Source organism: Bos indicus x Bos taurus, chromosome 16 (genome assembly GCF_003369695.1).
Source record: "Bos indicus x Bos taurus breed Angus x Brahman F1 hybrid chromosome 16, Bos_hybrid_MaternalHap_v2.0, whole genome shotgun sequence".
Classification (NCBI taxonomy): Eukaryota; Metazoa; Chordata; class Mammalia; order Artiodactyla; family Bovidae; genus Bos; species Bos indicus x Bos taurus.
The window spans coordinates 23,464,778-23,483,495 of NC_040091.1; the positions used below are offsets into that span (position 1 = coordinate 23,464,778).

The 18,718-nt window shown below is 36.9% G+C and overlaps 1 protein-coding gene across 8 annotated transcripts in view; it reads left to right on the forward strand.

Annotated features, from left to right (window-relative positions):
• Positions 1-18,718, forward strand: part of MARK1 (microtubule affinity regulating kinase 1) — a 139,573-nt gene that overhangs the window by 104,250 nt on the left and 16,605 nt on the right. For 6 of the 8 annotated variants that reach the window (XM_027564473.1, XM_027564475.1, XM_027564476.1 and 3 more), the window contains 6 exons: positions 4,732-4,968; positions 5,056-5,175; positions 10,424-10,523; positions 11,559-11,671; positions 14,655-14,808; positions 15,114-15,307. In XM_027564473.1, coding sequence (XP_027420274.1) covers positions 4,732-4,968; positions 5,056-5,175; positions 10,424-10,523; positions 11,559-11,671; positions 14,655-14,808; positions 15,114-15,307 — 918 coding nt within the window. Of the gene's footprint in view, positions 1-4,731; positions 4,969-5,055; positions 5,176-5,954; positions 6,041-10,423; positions 10,524-11,558; positions 11,672-14,654; positions 14,809-15,113; positions 15,308-18,718 lie in introns of those variants that run through there. The other 2 variants (XR_003514877.1, XM_027564480.1) reach the window with 2 other exon arrangements.

Genomic DNA, 18,718 nt, shown 5'->3' on the forward strand with positions numbered 1-18,718 from the left:
AGGTTGTCTGCCCATTTTTTGATTGGCCTGTTGGTTTTTTGTGTTATTGAGTTATATGAGCTGTTGATATATTTTGAATAGTAACCCCTTGTTAATAAAAAGTTAAAAAAATTGCAAATAGTTTATCCCATTCCTTGATTCTCTTTTTGTTTTGTTCATGGTTTCCTTTGCTGTGCAAAAGCTTTGAAGTTTGATTAGATCCCATTTATTTTATTTATTTTTGCTTTTATATCTTTTGCCTGGGGGAATAAACTTAACTAAGGAAGTAAAAGGCCTATATGCATCTATAACACTGCAAACTGTAAAATATTGATAAAGAAAATTGAAGATGATCCAAAGAAATGGAAAGATAACCACATACTCTTGGATTGGAAGAATTAATATTGGTAAAATGCCACATTCCTCAAAGCAATCTACAAATGTAACGTAATTCCTATGAAAACTTCCATGACAGTTTTCACAGAACTAGAACAAATAATCCTCAAATTTATATAGGACCACAGAAGACCTAGAATTGCCAAAGCAATCTTGAGAATAAAGAACAAAGCTGGAGGGACAGCCCTCCCAGACTTCAGATGATACCACACAGTTACAGTAATCAAAACAGCTTAGTATTGGCATAAAAGCAGACACATAGATGAGTGGAACAGAATCAAGAGCCCAGAAACAAACCCACACACCTACAATTAATCTATGGCAAAGACAGAGGAGGCAAGAGTATACAGTGGAGAAAAGGCAGTCTCTTCATCAAGTGGTGTTGGGAAAGCTTGACAGCTACATTTAAGTCAGTGAAATTAGACCACTGTCTCACACCGTATACAAAAACAAACTCCAAATGGTTTAAAGATCTAAATACAAGGCATGACACCATAAAACTCCTAGAAGAGAACCAAGGCAAAACACTCTGACATAAATCATAGGAATATTTTCTTAAAGTATTTTCACTGAGCAAATGAAAAGGTGAATGAGAGGTTATCTAGCATTAAAGGGTAAGAGGATTTGATTCTGTTAATTAGCTTCTCTTAATACATAAATGTGTAACTTTGTCCCTAATTAAAAATGCCAGAGGCCCCATTCCATCAGAAGCAAGGTCAGGGTACAAATCCAGGTTTGTCTGATGTTAGAGCCAGTGCTCATCGTTACATTGAAATTCAGAGAATGTTAGGAAAATTTTAATGTTTTTATGAATCCCTGTTGGCTCAGTTGTAAAGAATACACCTACAATGCAGGAGGACCTGAGTGTGATCCCTGATTTGGGAAGATCCCCTGGAGAAGGCAGTGACTACCTGCTCCAGTATTCTTGTCCAGAATCCCATGGGCAGAGGACTTTGGCAGACTACAGTGCACGCAGTCTCAAAAGAGTTGGACACAACTAAGCAACTAACACTATTACTACTATGAATATCAAATGCATGTGAATGGCATCCCACTCCAGTACTCTTGCCTGGAAAATCCCATGGACAGAGGAGCCTGGTAGGCTGCGATCCATGAGGTCGCTAAGAGTCGGACACGACTTAACGACTTCACTTTCACTTTTCATTTTCATGCATTGGAGAGGGAAATGGCAACCCACTCCAGTGTTCTTGCCTGGAGAATCCCAGAGACAGAGGAGCCTGGTAGGAGGCCGTCTATGGGGTCGCACAGAGTCGGACACAACTGAAGCGACTTAGCAGCAGCAGCAGCAGCAGCATACTTAAGACTAAGTTATGTGTGTTAGTCAAGAAATGATGGTGGCAATGAACATGGGAGGGCAGATACCTCTTGGAGGAACTGATTTCATTTTCTTTAGGTAGACTGAGAAGGCAGATGGCTGGATCATGGCGTAGTTCTAGTTTCAGCTTTTGAAGAACCTCTGTACTGTTTTGTAGAATGGCTTTACCGATTTACAGCCCTCCCAGCAGAACACAGTGTTCTAGTTCCTCACATTATTGATGACACTTATCTTTTATTTTTTTCATATAGCTATCAAGTTGTGAGATAATACCTCATTGTTTTGATTTGCATTTTGATTTGCATTTCTCTGATGATTAGTGACGTTGAGCAACTTTTCATATACCTGTTGATTGTTTGTATGTCTTCTTTGGTAAAATGTCTATGTAGATGTTTTGCCAATTTTTCAATCTGGTGGTTTGGTTTTTTGGTTATTGAGTCACATGAGTTTCTTACATATTTTAAATATTAACCCCTTTCAGATATGTGGTTTGCAAATATTTTCTCCCATTCTGTATGTTTTGTTTTCATTTTGTTGATGGTTTCCTTTGCTGTGCAGAAGCTTTTTAGTTTGATATAGTCTCACTTGTTTATGTTTGCTTTGGTTGCCTGAGCTTTTGATATATAATCCAAAAAGTTAATAATTGGTAACTTCCTTGGTGGTCCAGTGGTTAAAACTCCAAGGTTCCAATGCGAGGGGCACAGGTTGGATGCCTAGTCAGAGAACTAAGATCTCACATGCCGTGCAGTATGGCCCCACCCCCCAAAAGTTAGTAATACTGTATTAAGTACTGGAAGTTTGCTTAGAGAGTAGATTTCAGGTGTTCCCATCATTAATACCCAAAAAAAAGGTAACTGTGAGAAAATATGTTAATTAACTTTAGTAATCATTTCACTATGTGTATGTATATCAAATTATCATGTTCAGTTCAGTTCACTCGCTCAGTCGTGTCCGACTCTTTGCGACCCCATGAATTGCAGCACGCCAGGCCTCCCTGTCCATTACCAACTCCCAGAGTTCACCCAAATCCATGTCCTTTGAATCGGTGATGCCATCCTACCATCTCATCCTCTGTCGTCCCCTTCTCCTCCTGCCCTCAATCTTTCCCAGCATCAGGGTCTTTTCCAGTGAGTCAGCTCTTTGCATCAGGTGGCCAAGTATTGGAGTTTCAGCTTCAGCATCAGTCCTACCAATGAACACCCAGGACTGATCTCCTTTAGGATGGACTGGTTGGATCTCCTTGCAGTCCAAGGGACTCTCAAGAGTCTTCTCCAACACCACAGTTCAAAAGCATCAATTCTTTGGTGCTCAGCTTTCTTTATAGTTCAACTCTCACATCCACACATGACCACTGGAAAAACCATAGCCTTGACTAGATGGACCTTTGTTGGCAAAGTAATGTCTCTGCTTTTGAATATGTTAGCTAGGTTGGTCATAACTTTCCTTCCAAGGAGTAAGCGTCTTTTAATTTCATGGCTGCAGTCACCGTCTGCAGTGATTTTGGAGCCCAGAAAAATAAAGTCAGCCACTGTTTCCCCATCTATTTGCCATGAAGTGATGGGACCAGATGCCCTCCTCCAGGGGATCTTCCCGACCCAGGGATTGAACCTGCGTCTCTTACATCTCCTGCATTGGCAAGTGGATTCTTTACAACTAGCAATACCTGTGAAGCCCAAACAGTTACATATATGCATATAAATAAAACCTTCCTATAGAGTGCTAAAATTCAGTCTTTGTCGTTGTTGTTCAGTCGTTCAGTCCTGTCTGACTCTTTGCGACCCCATGGACTGCAGCATGCCAGGCTTCTTGTCCATCACCAACTCCTGGAGCTTACTCAAACTCATGACCATCAGAGTCAGCGATGCTATTCAACCATCTCATCCTCTGTCGTCCCCTTCTCCTCCTGTCTTCAGTCTTTCAAGCATCAGGGTCTTTTCCAGTGAGTCAGTTCTTTGGGTCAGGTGGCCAAAGTATTGGAATTTCAGCTTTAGCATCAGTCCTTCCAGTGAATATTCAGGGTTGATTTCCTTTAGGATTGACTGGTTGGATCTCCTTACAGTCCAAGGGACTCTCAAGAGTCTTCTCCAGCACCACAGTTTGAAAGCATCAGTTCTTCAGCACTCAGCCTTCTCTGTGGTCCAAATCTCACGTCCAAGATTACTGGAAAAACCATAGCTTTGATTATATGGACCTTTATTGGCAAAGTGACGTCTCTGCTTTTTAATACACTCTCTAGGTTTGTCATAGCTTTTCTTCCAGGTGCGTTTTACTTTCATGGCTGCAGTCACCATCTGCAGTGTTTGCAGTCCAGGAAAATAAAGTCTGTCACTGTTCCATGTTTATACACCATCTGATTGCCATGAAATGATAGTGTTAAAATTCAGTCCTATATAGATGTAATTCTGAACAGTTAGATATTGAAGTACTCTACTGGGCTTCTCAGTTTGATGTTATATTAAAAATGTAAGACAAGAAATTAGGCGATTGAGACTGACATATATACACTATTATGTGTAAAATAGATAACTAAAGAGAACCTACTATATAGCACAGAGAACCCTACTCAGTGCGCTGTGCTGACCTAAATGGGACAGAAATCCAGAAAAGAGCAGATATATGTATGCGTATAAATGATTCACTTTGCTGTACAGCAGAAGCTAACACAGAACTGTAAAGCAACTAAACTCCAATAAGAATTAATAACAAATTTTTAAAAAGTAACTGTGAGAAAATAGATGTGTTAATTAACTAGATTATGGTAATCATTTCACAATGTTTAGGTTTATTAAATTATTGCTTTGTATACCCTTTTAAAAAGTAATGCTGTAAAGCCTAAATATATTCAATTTTTATTTGTCAATCATACCTCATTGAAGCTTGGAAAAGTTTTTAAATAATAAAAAATTCACATAATCTTAAAAAGAGAGACAAGAATACATGTTTAAGATCTGAACAATTATAATGAACATTTTATTTTATGTAGGCTCTTTACATTGTCCTTTTTATTATTTTCTTCTTAGGCTGAAAACCTTCTCCTTGATGCTGATATGAATATTAAAATTGCTGACTTTGGTTTTAGTAATGAATTTACAGTCGGGAACAAGTTGGACACATTTTGTGGAAGCCCACCTTATGCCGCTCCTGAGCTTTTCCAAGGGAAGAAGTATGATGGGCCTGAAGTGGACGTGTGGAGCCTCGGCGTCATTCTCTACACATTAGTCAGTGGCTCCTTGCCTTTTGACGGCCAGAATTTAAAGGTATTGACTAAATTCGATATTAATGTTCTATCCCCAATCACCTTGATTTCATCAGCCAGCAGTAAATGCTTTCTTTTTCTTTCTAAGGAACTGCGGGAGCGGGTCTTACGAGGGAAGTACCGTATTCCCTTCTATATGTCCACAGACTGTGAAAACCTTTTGAAGAAATTATTAGTGCTGAATCCAATTAAGAGAGGCAGCTTAGAAGTAAGTAATTTTTTCCACCCTATATTTAAAGTTTGACAATTAAAATATTCGAGGAAGTGACCCGTGTGTTTTTAGTAAAATTGCCGGATCATCTCATTTGTCTTTTGTTCAAGCTAGAGAAAGTCTCATGATGCTTTCACTACTCAAAAGTTGTTCAGTGGGTTTCTCTAGAGATTCTCATTTCTTCTTCATCCTGCAATGAAGTATTCGAACAACATCAAAATAGGGATAAGATTGACTTAGTTGAAGAAGAAGGAAAACCTAACCTTGTATTTAGGAAGTACAAATATTTCAAGGATGAAAGAAGATAGTGAAATTTGAATCCAGTGAATACTCCATGACTGTATCTGATAGTAAAATATTCAGTATAACCCTCTCAACATCAGTACGAAAAATTTGATATATTTAATAACTAGAGCATGTTGGAAACAGGTATTTCATTTCTTACCACACTGTTTTGTTGCCTAATACATTCCATATATGTGAGATATTTATAATAGTAGGTGCTATTATAAAAGTATTAAGTATGTTGCACCCACTGATGTCAGAGGCTCATGTAACCAAAAAGATCTAATATTTTCTCCTTCTGGTGCTGTAATCTGAACAACTTACTAAGTATTTTGCCCATCTGTTTTCAAGAATATTTTCACCTATACTAAAGTAATTTCAGAGATTCAGCATGTATTGTTCTCTAGTACTTTTTTGTCTTCATTTATTTGCCTTAATAGATAGGGTAGAAAATTCAGAGAATTAACCTCATTTAAACTGTACTTTTTTAGTGTAGCAATGGGGCTTTCTGACACGGACTCCATGCTGGTTAGGAGACAGCCTTATAGTGAGCCATCCGTGTGTACAGAGCTCTCAGGTTAGTTTGGGCTTTGTAACTTTATTACCACAGTACTTTTCACTGAAAGATACAGTATGTTTGGATGGAAGTTAAGGGATGGTGGCTTCCACTGGGAAGTTAAATGCTTTATATCAGTGAAACAGTCATCAGATGTTTTTTACTGAATTATTTGTTTAAATGTGATTAGTTCCTTCCTATAATTTTTTTCTGTTTTTTTTTTTTCCTTTGGGGGTCAAGCAACATGTTAATAATGTTTTAATAGATAAATCTATGCAGTAAAAAAGCCCACTTTCATATTACTGCTCTTCTAAACTTACTTTCAACCATTATAATAGAAAATTAAGTGAAATAGTTAAAATTGTGGACACTCATCAGTTCTAAAATTTTATAGGGACAAAAAACTTCTCTTAATCCTGCTTTGTGACCCATTTTTATCACTGGAGTCAAATTTATATGCATGTCACTTAATAAAAAAAAATCTCCAGAGTTGAGGCATCAGCTCAGCTAATCAGCAGAGCAAAAAGACCAACAAAAATTATTTAAGGGGAATAGATGTTAAAATCTCTGTGTACAGTTGATAAGATGTACTTGATGTCTTAACGATGATTTATTTACAGTAATGGCCAAATATTTAACTCTTTTATCCTTAACATTAAAATGTGAAGGGTTACAGTATTAGAATTCTCTGAGTAGAATTAAAAATCCAAATTATTATTATGAAAACATTTGCTCATCAGAAGTTCAACTTGATGTATTTGAGTATAGTCTGAAACCTGTTTCAGCTTATCAAAACTGCATTTTCCAGCTATGGAACCATGAGTCTACATTGGAAATGCTACCATAATATTGCAGATATCACTATACAAAGGCTGTTCTGCTTCACAATTCCCAGAACTGACTTTCCAGAGAAACCTGATACCAATTTAAATAAAAGATTTCTTTTCCCAAATCTTAAGAAACTCCCTTAGAAATAACAATGATGTTAAAAATTGTATTAGTCTTCACTTTTATTTTCAGATGAACTTTATTGTCAACTTTGCAATTAAAATAAATCTATGAACTTTTAAAAACAGCCATTTTCAAAACACCAGTCTGCAGTATGTAAACAAATTTTTATACAGTAATGTTTTCATGTCATATTGCCTTCTTTTTTTTTTTTTTAACTTAAACGTTTATAGTTTGTACTCTTTGCTTTATCATGAGAATGATCTCCTTCCCTTTATGTATCAAAGTTAAACTGTTTTCTTGTTTGTTGCATATTTGAACTGTTTTCATTGTTTTTGCTAAAATTAATGTGATAAACTTTTTTCCTTCGGGATATATGCTTAGATAAATACTCTATGCCCATAGTTTCTGAGTCAGAAGGTAATAAGCAGTTTGCTAGGTCCTGTGTAGCATTGCCAAAAGATTGCATGTGACCTAAAGCACTTGAGGGTATCTGTTCCCCACAGCTTGTTTCTGTATTGGATAGAATAATTTCTAGTAATTGGTGTCTTTATGGTAGTAATACAGTCATAATCACCTTAATTTGTGTTTCTTTCATTAGAGATGATACTCAGTGTTTTTAATGAATAGGTTAAGGGTGCTTCTTCATGTCTAAGCTCTCTGTATCCCTTTAACTGCTTGACTGAGGGAGTCTGGTTAATCAGCTTTATAGACTTATATCAACTTTGTACATTTTGATATGAAATATTTCCCAATTCCCATTTTTTTTTAAATGGAACTTGATGTATTATTTTTCAGTGTTATTTGAGTATCGTGAATTACTGAGTAAACGCTAGTCTTTCCTGACTATATCATTTGCTAATATTAAAATTTGATTTAAAGAATCTTGATTCAAATAATCTGCTTATTGTCTTATTAAACTTCTTATTTAACTTACACACCTTCCTGTTGCTTCTTAGATGTGACTATGTATTTCTTAGGGCCTTATAAGTTAGCTGCCTTAATCCTCCATGAGAACAAGATTAATGAAATTGATTTCATATTATCCTTGCTTGACCTTTGATTGTTTCTAGATCTAAATAGTTATATAGCTTTCTTAGGCTGTGTATATGAATGCTTTCAGCTCTTCCTAATTGGGATCATAATGGGAGAGACAGGATCACACATGATTTTAAAAGAATTTGTGTTTCATGCTGTGTACTTTTTTCCCCCTATTTATTAGAATATTGGTATGTCTGAATTTTTTTTTTAGAAAGAAGATGAAAAACTCTTCTGCTGTCTCATCTTTGTATATTTTCTTTAATTTTTCCAGCCCTTAACCAAAATGTTTAAAATAATAACAGTTTGAGCCTAAAGCAAAGCGCTTCCTTACTGCTTTTTCTCTGTCATTTTTAGTCCTCAAGAAGTATTTTTCTACTTTTAACATTTTTTTCAGCTAAGATAATTTTAAAAATCTTGCTTGTGTCTGCCTAGTACAAGTGGTAGTAAAGCAAAAAAACAATAATAAAAACCATTTTTGAAATGAAAATTTCTGAGTACAAATTCGGATGCATATGGGGTATACTTTACAAAGGCTAAAACGATTTAAGAAATATTATTTTCATCTGGCCAATCTAAAGTCCATAGTCTTTTAATGTGTGGACCTCTGTGTAGGGTTTTTTTTTTTTTAATTTGTTTATTTGTTTAATTCTTCATAATTCTGTGTCCATTATTTTGCTAGAGTTTCTCAGCAAGTAGTCGTCTCCGTTCACTGGCAGTGATGGCTAAAGTAAACTTTCTTCAGTTTCGGAGTCTTGTTTGTCCTCTTGTTTCTTGTGTTGAGGTATCTCAAATGAAATCTGAAATGGATTAGTTTGTTCACCTGGTCTAGTGCAGTGTATTGGCCATTGAACAATAGCTCCCTATTGCTCCTTCCTCCTAACGCAGGCAGACAGCATTCTACTTCCTGTTTCTATGAGTTTTATTTAAAACCATCCTTGATATAAGTAGATCCTTTAAATAAAGGATTAAAATCCTTTAAATAAAGCATGATTCTACTTATATAAAGGATCTACTTAAAGGATCCTTTATATAAGTAGAATCATCCAGTGTTTGTTTTCCTGTGATTGGCTAATTTTTCTTAACAGTGTCCTCAGAGGTCATCCACACTATAGCATATGGCAGAATTCCCTTTTTTTCTAAGGGTAACACTTCACTGTATGTGCATATCTCATTTTCTTTATCCATCCATCAGACATTTAGACTCTTTCTACATCTTGGCTATTGTGAATAATGTTGCAATGAACATGGGTATGAAATAGCTCTTCAAGATCCTGTTTTCAGTTACTTTGGATATATACCTAGAAGTGGGATTGCTGGATCAGATAGTTGTTCCGTTTTTAGTATATTAAGGAGCCTCCATACTATTTACCATAGTAACAATACCATTTTACAGTCACACCAACAGTGCACAACAGTTTCAGTTTCTTCATATTCTCACCAACACTTGTTATTTTCTTTTTTTTTTTTTTTTGGACAGTTGTCATCCTAACAGATATGAGGTGATATCTCACTGTGATTTTGATTCCCCTGATTGATGATCAGTAATGTTGAGCCTCTTATCACATGCTTATTGGCTACTTATATATATTCTTTGGAGATATACCTATACAGGTCCTTTGCCCATTTTTTATTTTGTGCAATTTTTTGTTGTTATTGAGTTGTAGAAGTTGTTTATATATTCTGAGTATTAACCCCTTATGTGATATATAGTTTGCCAATAGTTTCCTCGTTCCATAGACTGCCTCTCCCAGGTTGCTTTCTAACAGCCCAGGGTTGACTGTTGTTTGAGTGTTGGCTTAAATTTGACTCTGGTAATGCACACCAGTGCCTGTTTTCACACTGATTCTTAATAATTCCTAGTTCTAGGTTTAAATCTTAACTGTCCTTTCTTCCCATATTCTCTAAGCTATCATCATTGACTAACCCTGATTTCCATCTCCTATGATCTCTTCTTTCCTAATGTTTTAGTGAGGATTTTAAAATATAGCAGATGATTTTAAAATCAGCACGGTAGATATTTGGTAGAAGACCAGGAGAAAAATCTCTTCATTATTCTTAACTATAAAAATACGAAGCAGAAGTTAAAATCCGTAGGTTTTTATGTTAAAATTTTCAAATGTGAAAATACTCCTTTTAGAGGAACATAGGCAGCAGGCAGTGTATTTTGAGTCAGTTCATTTGGTGAGTGTGCAGGATGATGGGTATAGTTGTCATAAGATACATTAATACAAGTATGTCTCAGGCCTATACCTTCTGTTGGCCTGCTAATTAAACTAGAAACAGTAACTTTAGTTTGAAAATGTCACATGATTCTTGTTGATCAAACTAGCAAATTTCACATTTACTAAAATATGAGCTAATATAAGTGGTTGAATGTCCTGATTGGCCAAACATAATGTAGAGTTTATTTCCTAGCAAATAATGAAAGATCGGTGGATGAATGTTGGTCATGAAGAAGAAGAACTAAAGCCATATGCTGAGCCTGAACCAGATTTCAATGACACAAAAAGAATAGGTAAGCATTTAAGTATTGTGAGAGGTGCTGTCCTCCCTAGGCTAAAAGTTAGAGTCCTTTAGTCTACCAAAATTGCGTTTCAAATGTAAATGGGAAGGAGTTTTTATTTGAAAAATGCTTACGTTGTCATCTTTTCTTTCTGCAGATATACGCTAAACATTGAAAAATTCAAGTTCCTTAGTTTGTTCTCATACATTATAATCTAAAACATTTGTTGGCAACAGTGATATAAAAATGGAAACAATGTAAATAAGCCTCATTCTTTTCTTTCAACAGTTCCTAACAAGAGGAATGACTGATTTAAGAATCAGCACTGTTCAGACTGATAAATGTCAGCAAAATATAGCACGTATTTTAACCAAAAATACAGAGGCACTGAGTTAGCAGGAGGAGCACTTTGGTCCCCTCTTGGTTTCCACTAACTCAGCAGGGTCCATCCTCCACACCCAGTCAGTGTCCGCTTCGAACCTTCTCCCTCTTCCTTCTCAAAGCCATCAGAAACTCATAACTGAGTCACCTCAGCCATGCTCCTGTCTTGCTTGAGGGCAAAATGGCAAAGGAGGAGCATTTGAGGGAGTTAGAAATCTGATCAGAACTGTGGAATTCAAGCCTTCCAAAGAATCAACCTGCCTACAGTTCAGAAAACAAATTTGTCAAGCAATGAGAGAAACTGCTCCATGAGTGGCTGAGTATGTGTTGCAAGAGAGAGAAGATATTCTGTGTATGTCACAGACAGATAGTATGTCTATCTGGACAAAGGAACTCAGCTCAGTAATGTGCTAGGCAGAGAGAAATGGAGTAGGCTCGGGAGTATATTGGCTCATGAGAGTGTTTCTGCCTGAAAAATTGGGGATGTGCAGTATCTAACTACACAGAGTCTGTATATTAGTAGTCCAGAAGTTTTTATATTATAGTTACACTTTAAAATGTTAGAACTTAGTTTTCATATCTAATGTGGACAAACTTGCCCATTTTTGTTGGTTTGTTTACTAAAACTTGTTTTTCGAAATTTTGCATTTTGTTTTTTATTTCTAGATATCATGATCACCATGGGTTTTGTACGAGATGAGATAAATGATGCCTTAATAAATCAGAAATATGATGAAGTCATGGCTACTTATATTCTTTTAGGTAGAAAACCACCTGAAGTAAGTTTTTCACCTTTTCACATTAATGTGAATTATTTTTTAAGCTAAGTTACAGCTAATATATTCTAGGTGGTATGAAAAAAATATAAAAACACTAACAATCTTATCTATTAGAATTCAAAATTCACAGTGCTAAGTTATGAACTAATCTTATTTCTAAACACGAAGAGATTGTTTCGAAAGAATAGGCATAGTATCTTGCTTAGCTCTGAGAGGCCCCGTTCAGTCAGGTCCTTGAGAACAGCATCCCCCAAATGCAAGAGCCCTTCCAAAGGCAACATGGTTATTCCAGGTGCACAGAATACACAGTAACTGAAACAAAGGGACATACAGCATTTAAAATGAAATATAGGTGGGAACCCAGGAAAAAGTCATCTTGTGATATGTTTTGCCTTGTAGTGGGTCAAGTGTTTTTATACATCAATCGGGAAGTCTCAGGACCAGTCGAGATCTATCTTAGGGAGAGAGAGAGTAAAGAAGTCACTATGCCAGTGGTTATTGAACCATAAAAGCAAATGATCCTTTGGGTCAGCAAATATAAAGGTATAAATTGAGAGTCAAGAATAGCCCAGAGCTTTGACAGTTGGTGGGAGGCATTTTGTAGAATAGGATTAAATTATTTATAAGTAGATAGTAACTATTAGTGAATCAGTACATTCAGCTGATATTTATTGTACCTGCTCCATTCCAGAAATTATGCCACATACTGGAATAGAAAGATTAGAAGGTCTGTGATCTCTGGTTGCTCTCAGTGTGGAGGGGAGGGAATCAGTCCATAGTGTGGTACAGTGTGGGATATGCTCTGAGGAGAGGTTGCACAGGAAACTCTGGGATGTAAGAGGACAGACACCCACAGCAAGCCAAGGCAGAATTTACAGTGTTTGATAACCTGTTGGAAATGAGAGAGAAGGGACCCTCAGACTTGTAGTGTAGGTGACTGGTTTTGTTAGACGTATTTGTCAAGATAGGAAAAGAGTGAATCTCAGGGGGAAGATGGGAGGCTTGTTCAGTTCGGGGTGGTTGAATTTGAACTTCCTGTTGGTTGGAGCTGTTCAGTAGTCATTTGGATATAAAGATCTGGATCTGAAGGGAATGAGTTGAATAGCATTAATAGATTTGTGAGTTGTCATCAGAGGACCACTTAGTAATGTGCCAGGAACTGTTTTAAGGACTTTACTTTTTAAATTCATCTAATCCTCTCAGGTAGGTACTGTTACAGCAGAGGAAAGGGATCTTCAGTAGAAATGCTAAGAGCTGAGGCAGTGGTGTCAGAGAAGCCAAGCCAAGAGAATTTTAAGAAGTGGGAAATATAAATAATTATTTCTAAAGACTTCAACCTGTTTTTACTTGGATTTTAGATTTTACTCCTGAGATCTTTAATTTTCCTATTAATGTAAGTTTTATAAGCATACAACCTAGCCCATGCATGAATTAAAATGAAGTTTGAATTGCATTGATATAAATTAGTAAACCTACTATAAGTAGCAAGAGCCTTAGCTTTGGAACCAGGGTCATTGGGTTTGAACTCCTACCCATCTCCTACCCTAGCACAGCCACTATCAAGCTGTGTGACTTAGGCAATTTACTTAATTTCTCTGTGCTTCAGTTTCCTGGTCTATAAAATGAGGATGTAATGGCATCCTAAAGGAGATCAGTCCTGGGTGTTCATTGGTAGGACTGATGCTGAAGTTGAAACTCCAGTACTTTGGCCACCTAATGCAAAGAGCTGACTCATTTGAAAAGACCCTGATGCTGGGAAAGATTGAAGGCAGGAGGAGAAGGGGACGACAGAGGATGAGATGGTTGGATGGCATCACCGTTTCAAAGGACATGGGTTTGGGTGGACTCCGGGAGTTGGTGATGGACAGGGAGGCCTGGCATGCTGCAGTTCATGGGGTCACAAAGAGTCAGACACGACTGAGCGACTGAACTGAATGGTACCTGTGTCTTAGCATCACTGAAAGAGTTTAGATGAATTAATACTTCTCAAGTCCTCAGAACACTTTCTGGCACATTACTATGTCCTTTGTGTTAGCTGTCGTCTTTTAAAATTTTCATTATCAGTATTACTCTGCTCTTTATCATTAGCAGCTTTGCATATTAGATTTCCCATTGGAAAGCCAGTGATTCAGTCAGAAGTTACTGGCAACAAAATACTTTGGTGTTATAGAGAGAGGGATAGTGTATCAATCCCCAGTTTACCATGCTTAGTTCTAAGAAATTTCTGAGTCACAGCCAATAAACCACATTTTTTGTTCTGTGAATGTGGTGGAGAAAGCCAAACAAAACAAAAAATATATGTGTGTATGAAGTAAAAATTTTAGATTTCACCCTAAGTTTGAATCCCAACTATACCTGAGTTTGAATCCCAAAGATGTCTCTTGAATCTCTTAACCTCAATTTTTACATCTAAAAAGTGCAGGTTAATAGATCATAGGCTTGCTGTAATGATTAAAGAAAGTAACACATACAGAAACTTTAGCATGGCAGCTGAGTGAAGTCACTCAGTCGTGTCCGACTCTTTGCGACAGCATGGACTGTAGCCTACCAGGCTCCTCCAGGCAAGAGTACTGGAGTGGGTTGCCATTTCCTTCTCCAGGGGATCTTCCCGACCCAGGGATCGAGCCCAGTCTCCCGTATTGTAGGGAGACCCTACAGCCTACAGGGAAGTCCACCAGGGAAGTCCTCCAGCATGGCAGCTAGTATATAATAACCATTCAAGAATTGGTAGCTGTTATTTGGACCCAGAAGGACCCAAAGCCATTGATCAAGATAACAGAAGATGGCATGTTCTTGTGGAAGGATGTTCTAGCTGGTCCTCTCCCTTCCTGTTTGCCAAGTTTCAGTTCTGTATCCAAACTTTATTTTCTTATTTCTGATTGCTCCTTGTATGACTTGGAATAAATTGGAAAATCAAGAGTGTATTTTGTTTCTATGAACTTGTTTTGTTTTAAAATGCTGGTCGTCTTTCTTCTTCATATAGTTTGAAGGGGGTGAATCGTTATCCAGTGGAAACTTGTGTCAGAGGTCCCGGCCCAGCAGTGACTTAAACAACAGCACCCTGCAGTCCCCTGCTCACCTGAAGGTCCAGCGGAGCATCTCGGCAAACCAGAAGCAACGACGCTTTAGTGATCATGGTGGGGGAGAGTCAAATAAGTGCAAAGACAAACCAAGTCTGCCCAAACTTGCATTTTTTGTTAAGCATTATACAGTTCACTTGTTTATGTCCTTGTGTCATCCCCAGTTATCAGAGATTTATATTACTGAATGATTAATATAATCCTGTTTTCAGGGGCTGACCTAATTTTTGTAATCAAGTTTAATCTTAGCTCAAAGTGTAAAGTATGCAAACAAAGATTATTTTTAATACAAAAGTTTCTGTTTGTGAGAAGAAAATATGTCAGTTGTTTTTCAGTTAATTTTGCTCTTTTAAAAATTACAGCTGGTCCATCCATTCCTCCTGCTGTATCATACACCAAAAGGCCTCAGGCTAACAGCGTGGAAAGTGAACAGAAAGAGGACTGGGACAAAGATGTGGCTCGAAAACTTGGCAGCACAACAGTTGGATCAAAAAGTGAAATGACTGCAAGCCCTCTTGTAGGGCCAGAAAGAAAAAAGTCTTCAACTATTCCAAGTGTGAGTAATTATTCTGGCATATTGCAATATGCTGTAGTTATTTATTGTTGAAATTTTTTATTTAAAGGTTAAAATTTTTTTTCAAGTTTCAAAATTTAAAGTGAATCATACATTTAAAGAACATGCAAAGGGGGCCAAGCTTCTAATAAATGTAGTTTAAGAACGAAAAAATATGAATTCTTTAAATAACATTTACCTTATCACAAGGAAAGTACATTAAACTTTCCTGCCTCAGTTTTCATGTTTGTAATATTTACTTGATAGTATATTTCATTGGTGCATTTAATTTTACGTTTACAAATAAGCTGTTCAGTGAAGGCAGACTATAGCAATAATTAATTTACAGAGTTAATTCACAGTATCTGCTTAAAACAGAAAACTATAGAAGTTAGATAATGAGAGCTGGAAGATAGATTGAGATATCTACCTTAAGATCTTACCTTAGCAGCAAAGAATGAAGAGAAAATATAAAGGAAAGCCAAGATGTACAAAGGATAGAAGTAGAATTAGTATCATTTAGGAGGTGTGAGTTTAGAAAGGAAAAGGGGCAAAATGAAGGGGAAGAAATATTTGAAGAAATAATAACTAAAAAAAGTGATGGAAAACTTCATGTTAAAAGGACTCAAAAGGCATACAGAAGACAGAAGGAAAACTTATTCCTGGGCTCATTAAAGTGGGATATATGGATACCAAAAACAAAGAGGAAAAACTTTAAAGGTTTCAGAATGAGACAGGAGGTGACCTAAAAAGGAACAAGATGCACACTGACATCAGATTTCTCAACATGGATGCAGGAGATAAATGGATAAAAAATATTTTTTTTTCTAAAGTATCAAAAGCACATTGAACCCAGAATTTTATACCCAACCAAACTGTCATATAAATGTCAGTCATTTCAGTTCAGTTGCTCAGTCGTGTCTGACTCTTTGCGACCCCATATGTAAAGAAGAATATTCTCATGACTAAAGTATTTCAACTCTTGTGATACAATGACCCACTTGAAAACATTGCTGTCTGAGCAAGTATTCTTATAGGAAGAGAAAGGTATCTACAATACTCTGTAAAATATATGGAAGTTGAAAGCAATTGGCTAACTTATTACAGTATGTATCGTGATAACATACACAAAAAAGAAGAAAACAATAATGAAAATTCAGAATCAAAATTTTGGACAATACCAGGAAGTGAAGATAGGGATAGAAATTAAAGGAAAAAGCATATGCCTTAAAAGGGAAGATGGGAGGGAGGTTTAGGAAATCAGTACAGTCAGCCCTTGATTTCCATCTGTGACTGGTTGAATCTGTGGACAGGGGACCTGTGGATACACAGAGGGCTGACTATACTCAGTCATTTTATATGAAAGACTTGAGCTTCCACAGATCATGGAATCTGCAAGGGTCCTGGAGCTAATCCCCATTGAATAACAAGGGACACCTGTAGCAGTAAGCAAAAATGAGTTCAGAAACGTAAGGACAAAAAATATAAGAACAAAAAATGTATAACTTTTAAGCCAATAGAAGAAAAAAAAAAGTGATTTAGCTTATGGAAAGTAGGGAAGGAGAGAAAAAAGAAAAAAGCAATTTAAATAGAAACATGAAATAAGGTACCAGAAAGCCTAACATAATCGTAATTGTAAATGGGTTAAACTCCCCAGTACCTATTGTTTTATACATGTAATGGAAACCATATGTTTTAAAAATATGTGGTGTGATCATTACCTTTGGTCTATGAAATAGCTATATATAACCACTTTAAGAATTAATGGATATAGCCACTTACATTCCAGCTGATCTGTTTGGAAATGATGTAACTACAGTAGGGTTTAATATATTTTTATAAGCAGTTTTTCAGATAAATCACTTCCTCTTACTTACATATCAACTAGAAGATGGTTGCCAGAGTGTCATCACCTCATATAACAGAAAGAAATAATTTCACCTTTTATTGCATGCTGTTCTGCTGTGTACCTGTCATTTCAACTCAGCTTGGTCTCATTTTCCATAAATATACTCAGCGATTTCCACCCGTCTCTATGTGGTACTCTTGCTTAAAGTTCCTCCTCACATTATGAAAATCGCATTTCTGTAGATCATTTTGAGTCCTGCCTTCCGCCTGGAGCCTCCTGTAACTGAATACTCTAAAATTACCTTATCAGCCTTTCTGATCACCGGACCACATTATGTAGCTCTTAGTTAAATGCTGCCTTGCATTGTTCACTGTTGTTTCCCCACATTTATGTCCTGTTATATACCAGCACACTTGCTTCCTCAGAATCACTAGTGGTCACGTGCATAGTGGGTGTCCAAAGCACAATTTTTTTCATTTAAAGAAGGCATTGGCTTAAATTCAGATTTACTATGCCACACTTATTTTTTTTTAACATAAGCCAAAAGATTCTGATTGAGAAATTTTTCTCGTGGCCACTTAGTATTACCGTCAATGGCATGAAAGGGACAAGCCCAGGGAAGCAGCCTGTGGCAGCACAGACTCAGAAGGCTGAGTTTTGAAGAAGTGCTTCACCTGTCACACTTTGAAAAGGAAAGCAGTGTTAACTGAAGACAGCCAGAAACGTTTAAGAGGTCTCTAAAGGGGAGGTATGGTAGCATATCCAACAATGAGTTTATTCAACATTAGATTTTTGTTTAAAATTAGGTTACTCGTGTGACAATTCAGCCAAGACAGTGAAATGATCAAAGATGGATTCTTAAGTTGCTACATTTGGTTCCCATGGGATAATTTTACAGACTTCTAGTAATCTCTTTATAGTTTTATAGTTTCCCAGGATTTTTTTCCTCCTTTCTATTATTTCCAGGATTTTTCCTCTAAATTTTTAATTTCCAGTTAATTTCCTCTTAAATTTTAATCTTCAGTTAAACCTCCTCAGTAGTCTCTAAAAGCAAAGTAAGGAATAATTACATGTTCAAAAATTAGGGATTTATTAGTTAAAAGAAAACACTGTATATCTATGTAGTTGGAAAGAGGAAATATTCCCTGGGTGGCACAGCACACGTTTTGGTCTCTTCACATGGCCAGTGGCTATGAGGATTTCCCAAGCAGGTGCAGAATGGACACCCACAGGCTTCCGAGTGGCCTTCCACTGTCAGGGCCCCAGGGTTCCTGTTTGGGACGATAACTTAGTGTGGAGCTAAGTGACACTTAGTGCGGGGCTGTCGCTGGTGCATGGTCCCCTCAAGCTACCTGTGCACCGCCCCCATCACCAGCATACAGAGGCATGAATAAAGCCCAGCTCTTTTGTTGCTTCCAAACAACTGCTTCTGCAGGACAGTCAGCTAAAAAACGGTGAGGCACTTGCCATGCTCTGCCTTTTACTCCTTCAAGAGAGAGGTGGGAGGTAGAGCTTATTAATATAAGATTCTGATAAGTTAAAATTCCACCATGGATTTTTCTGGA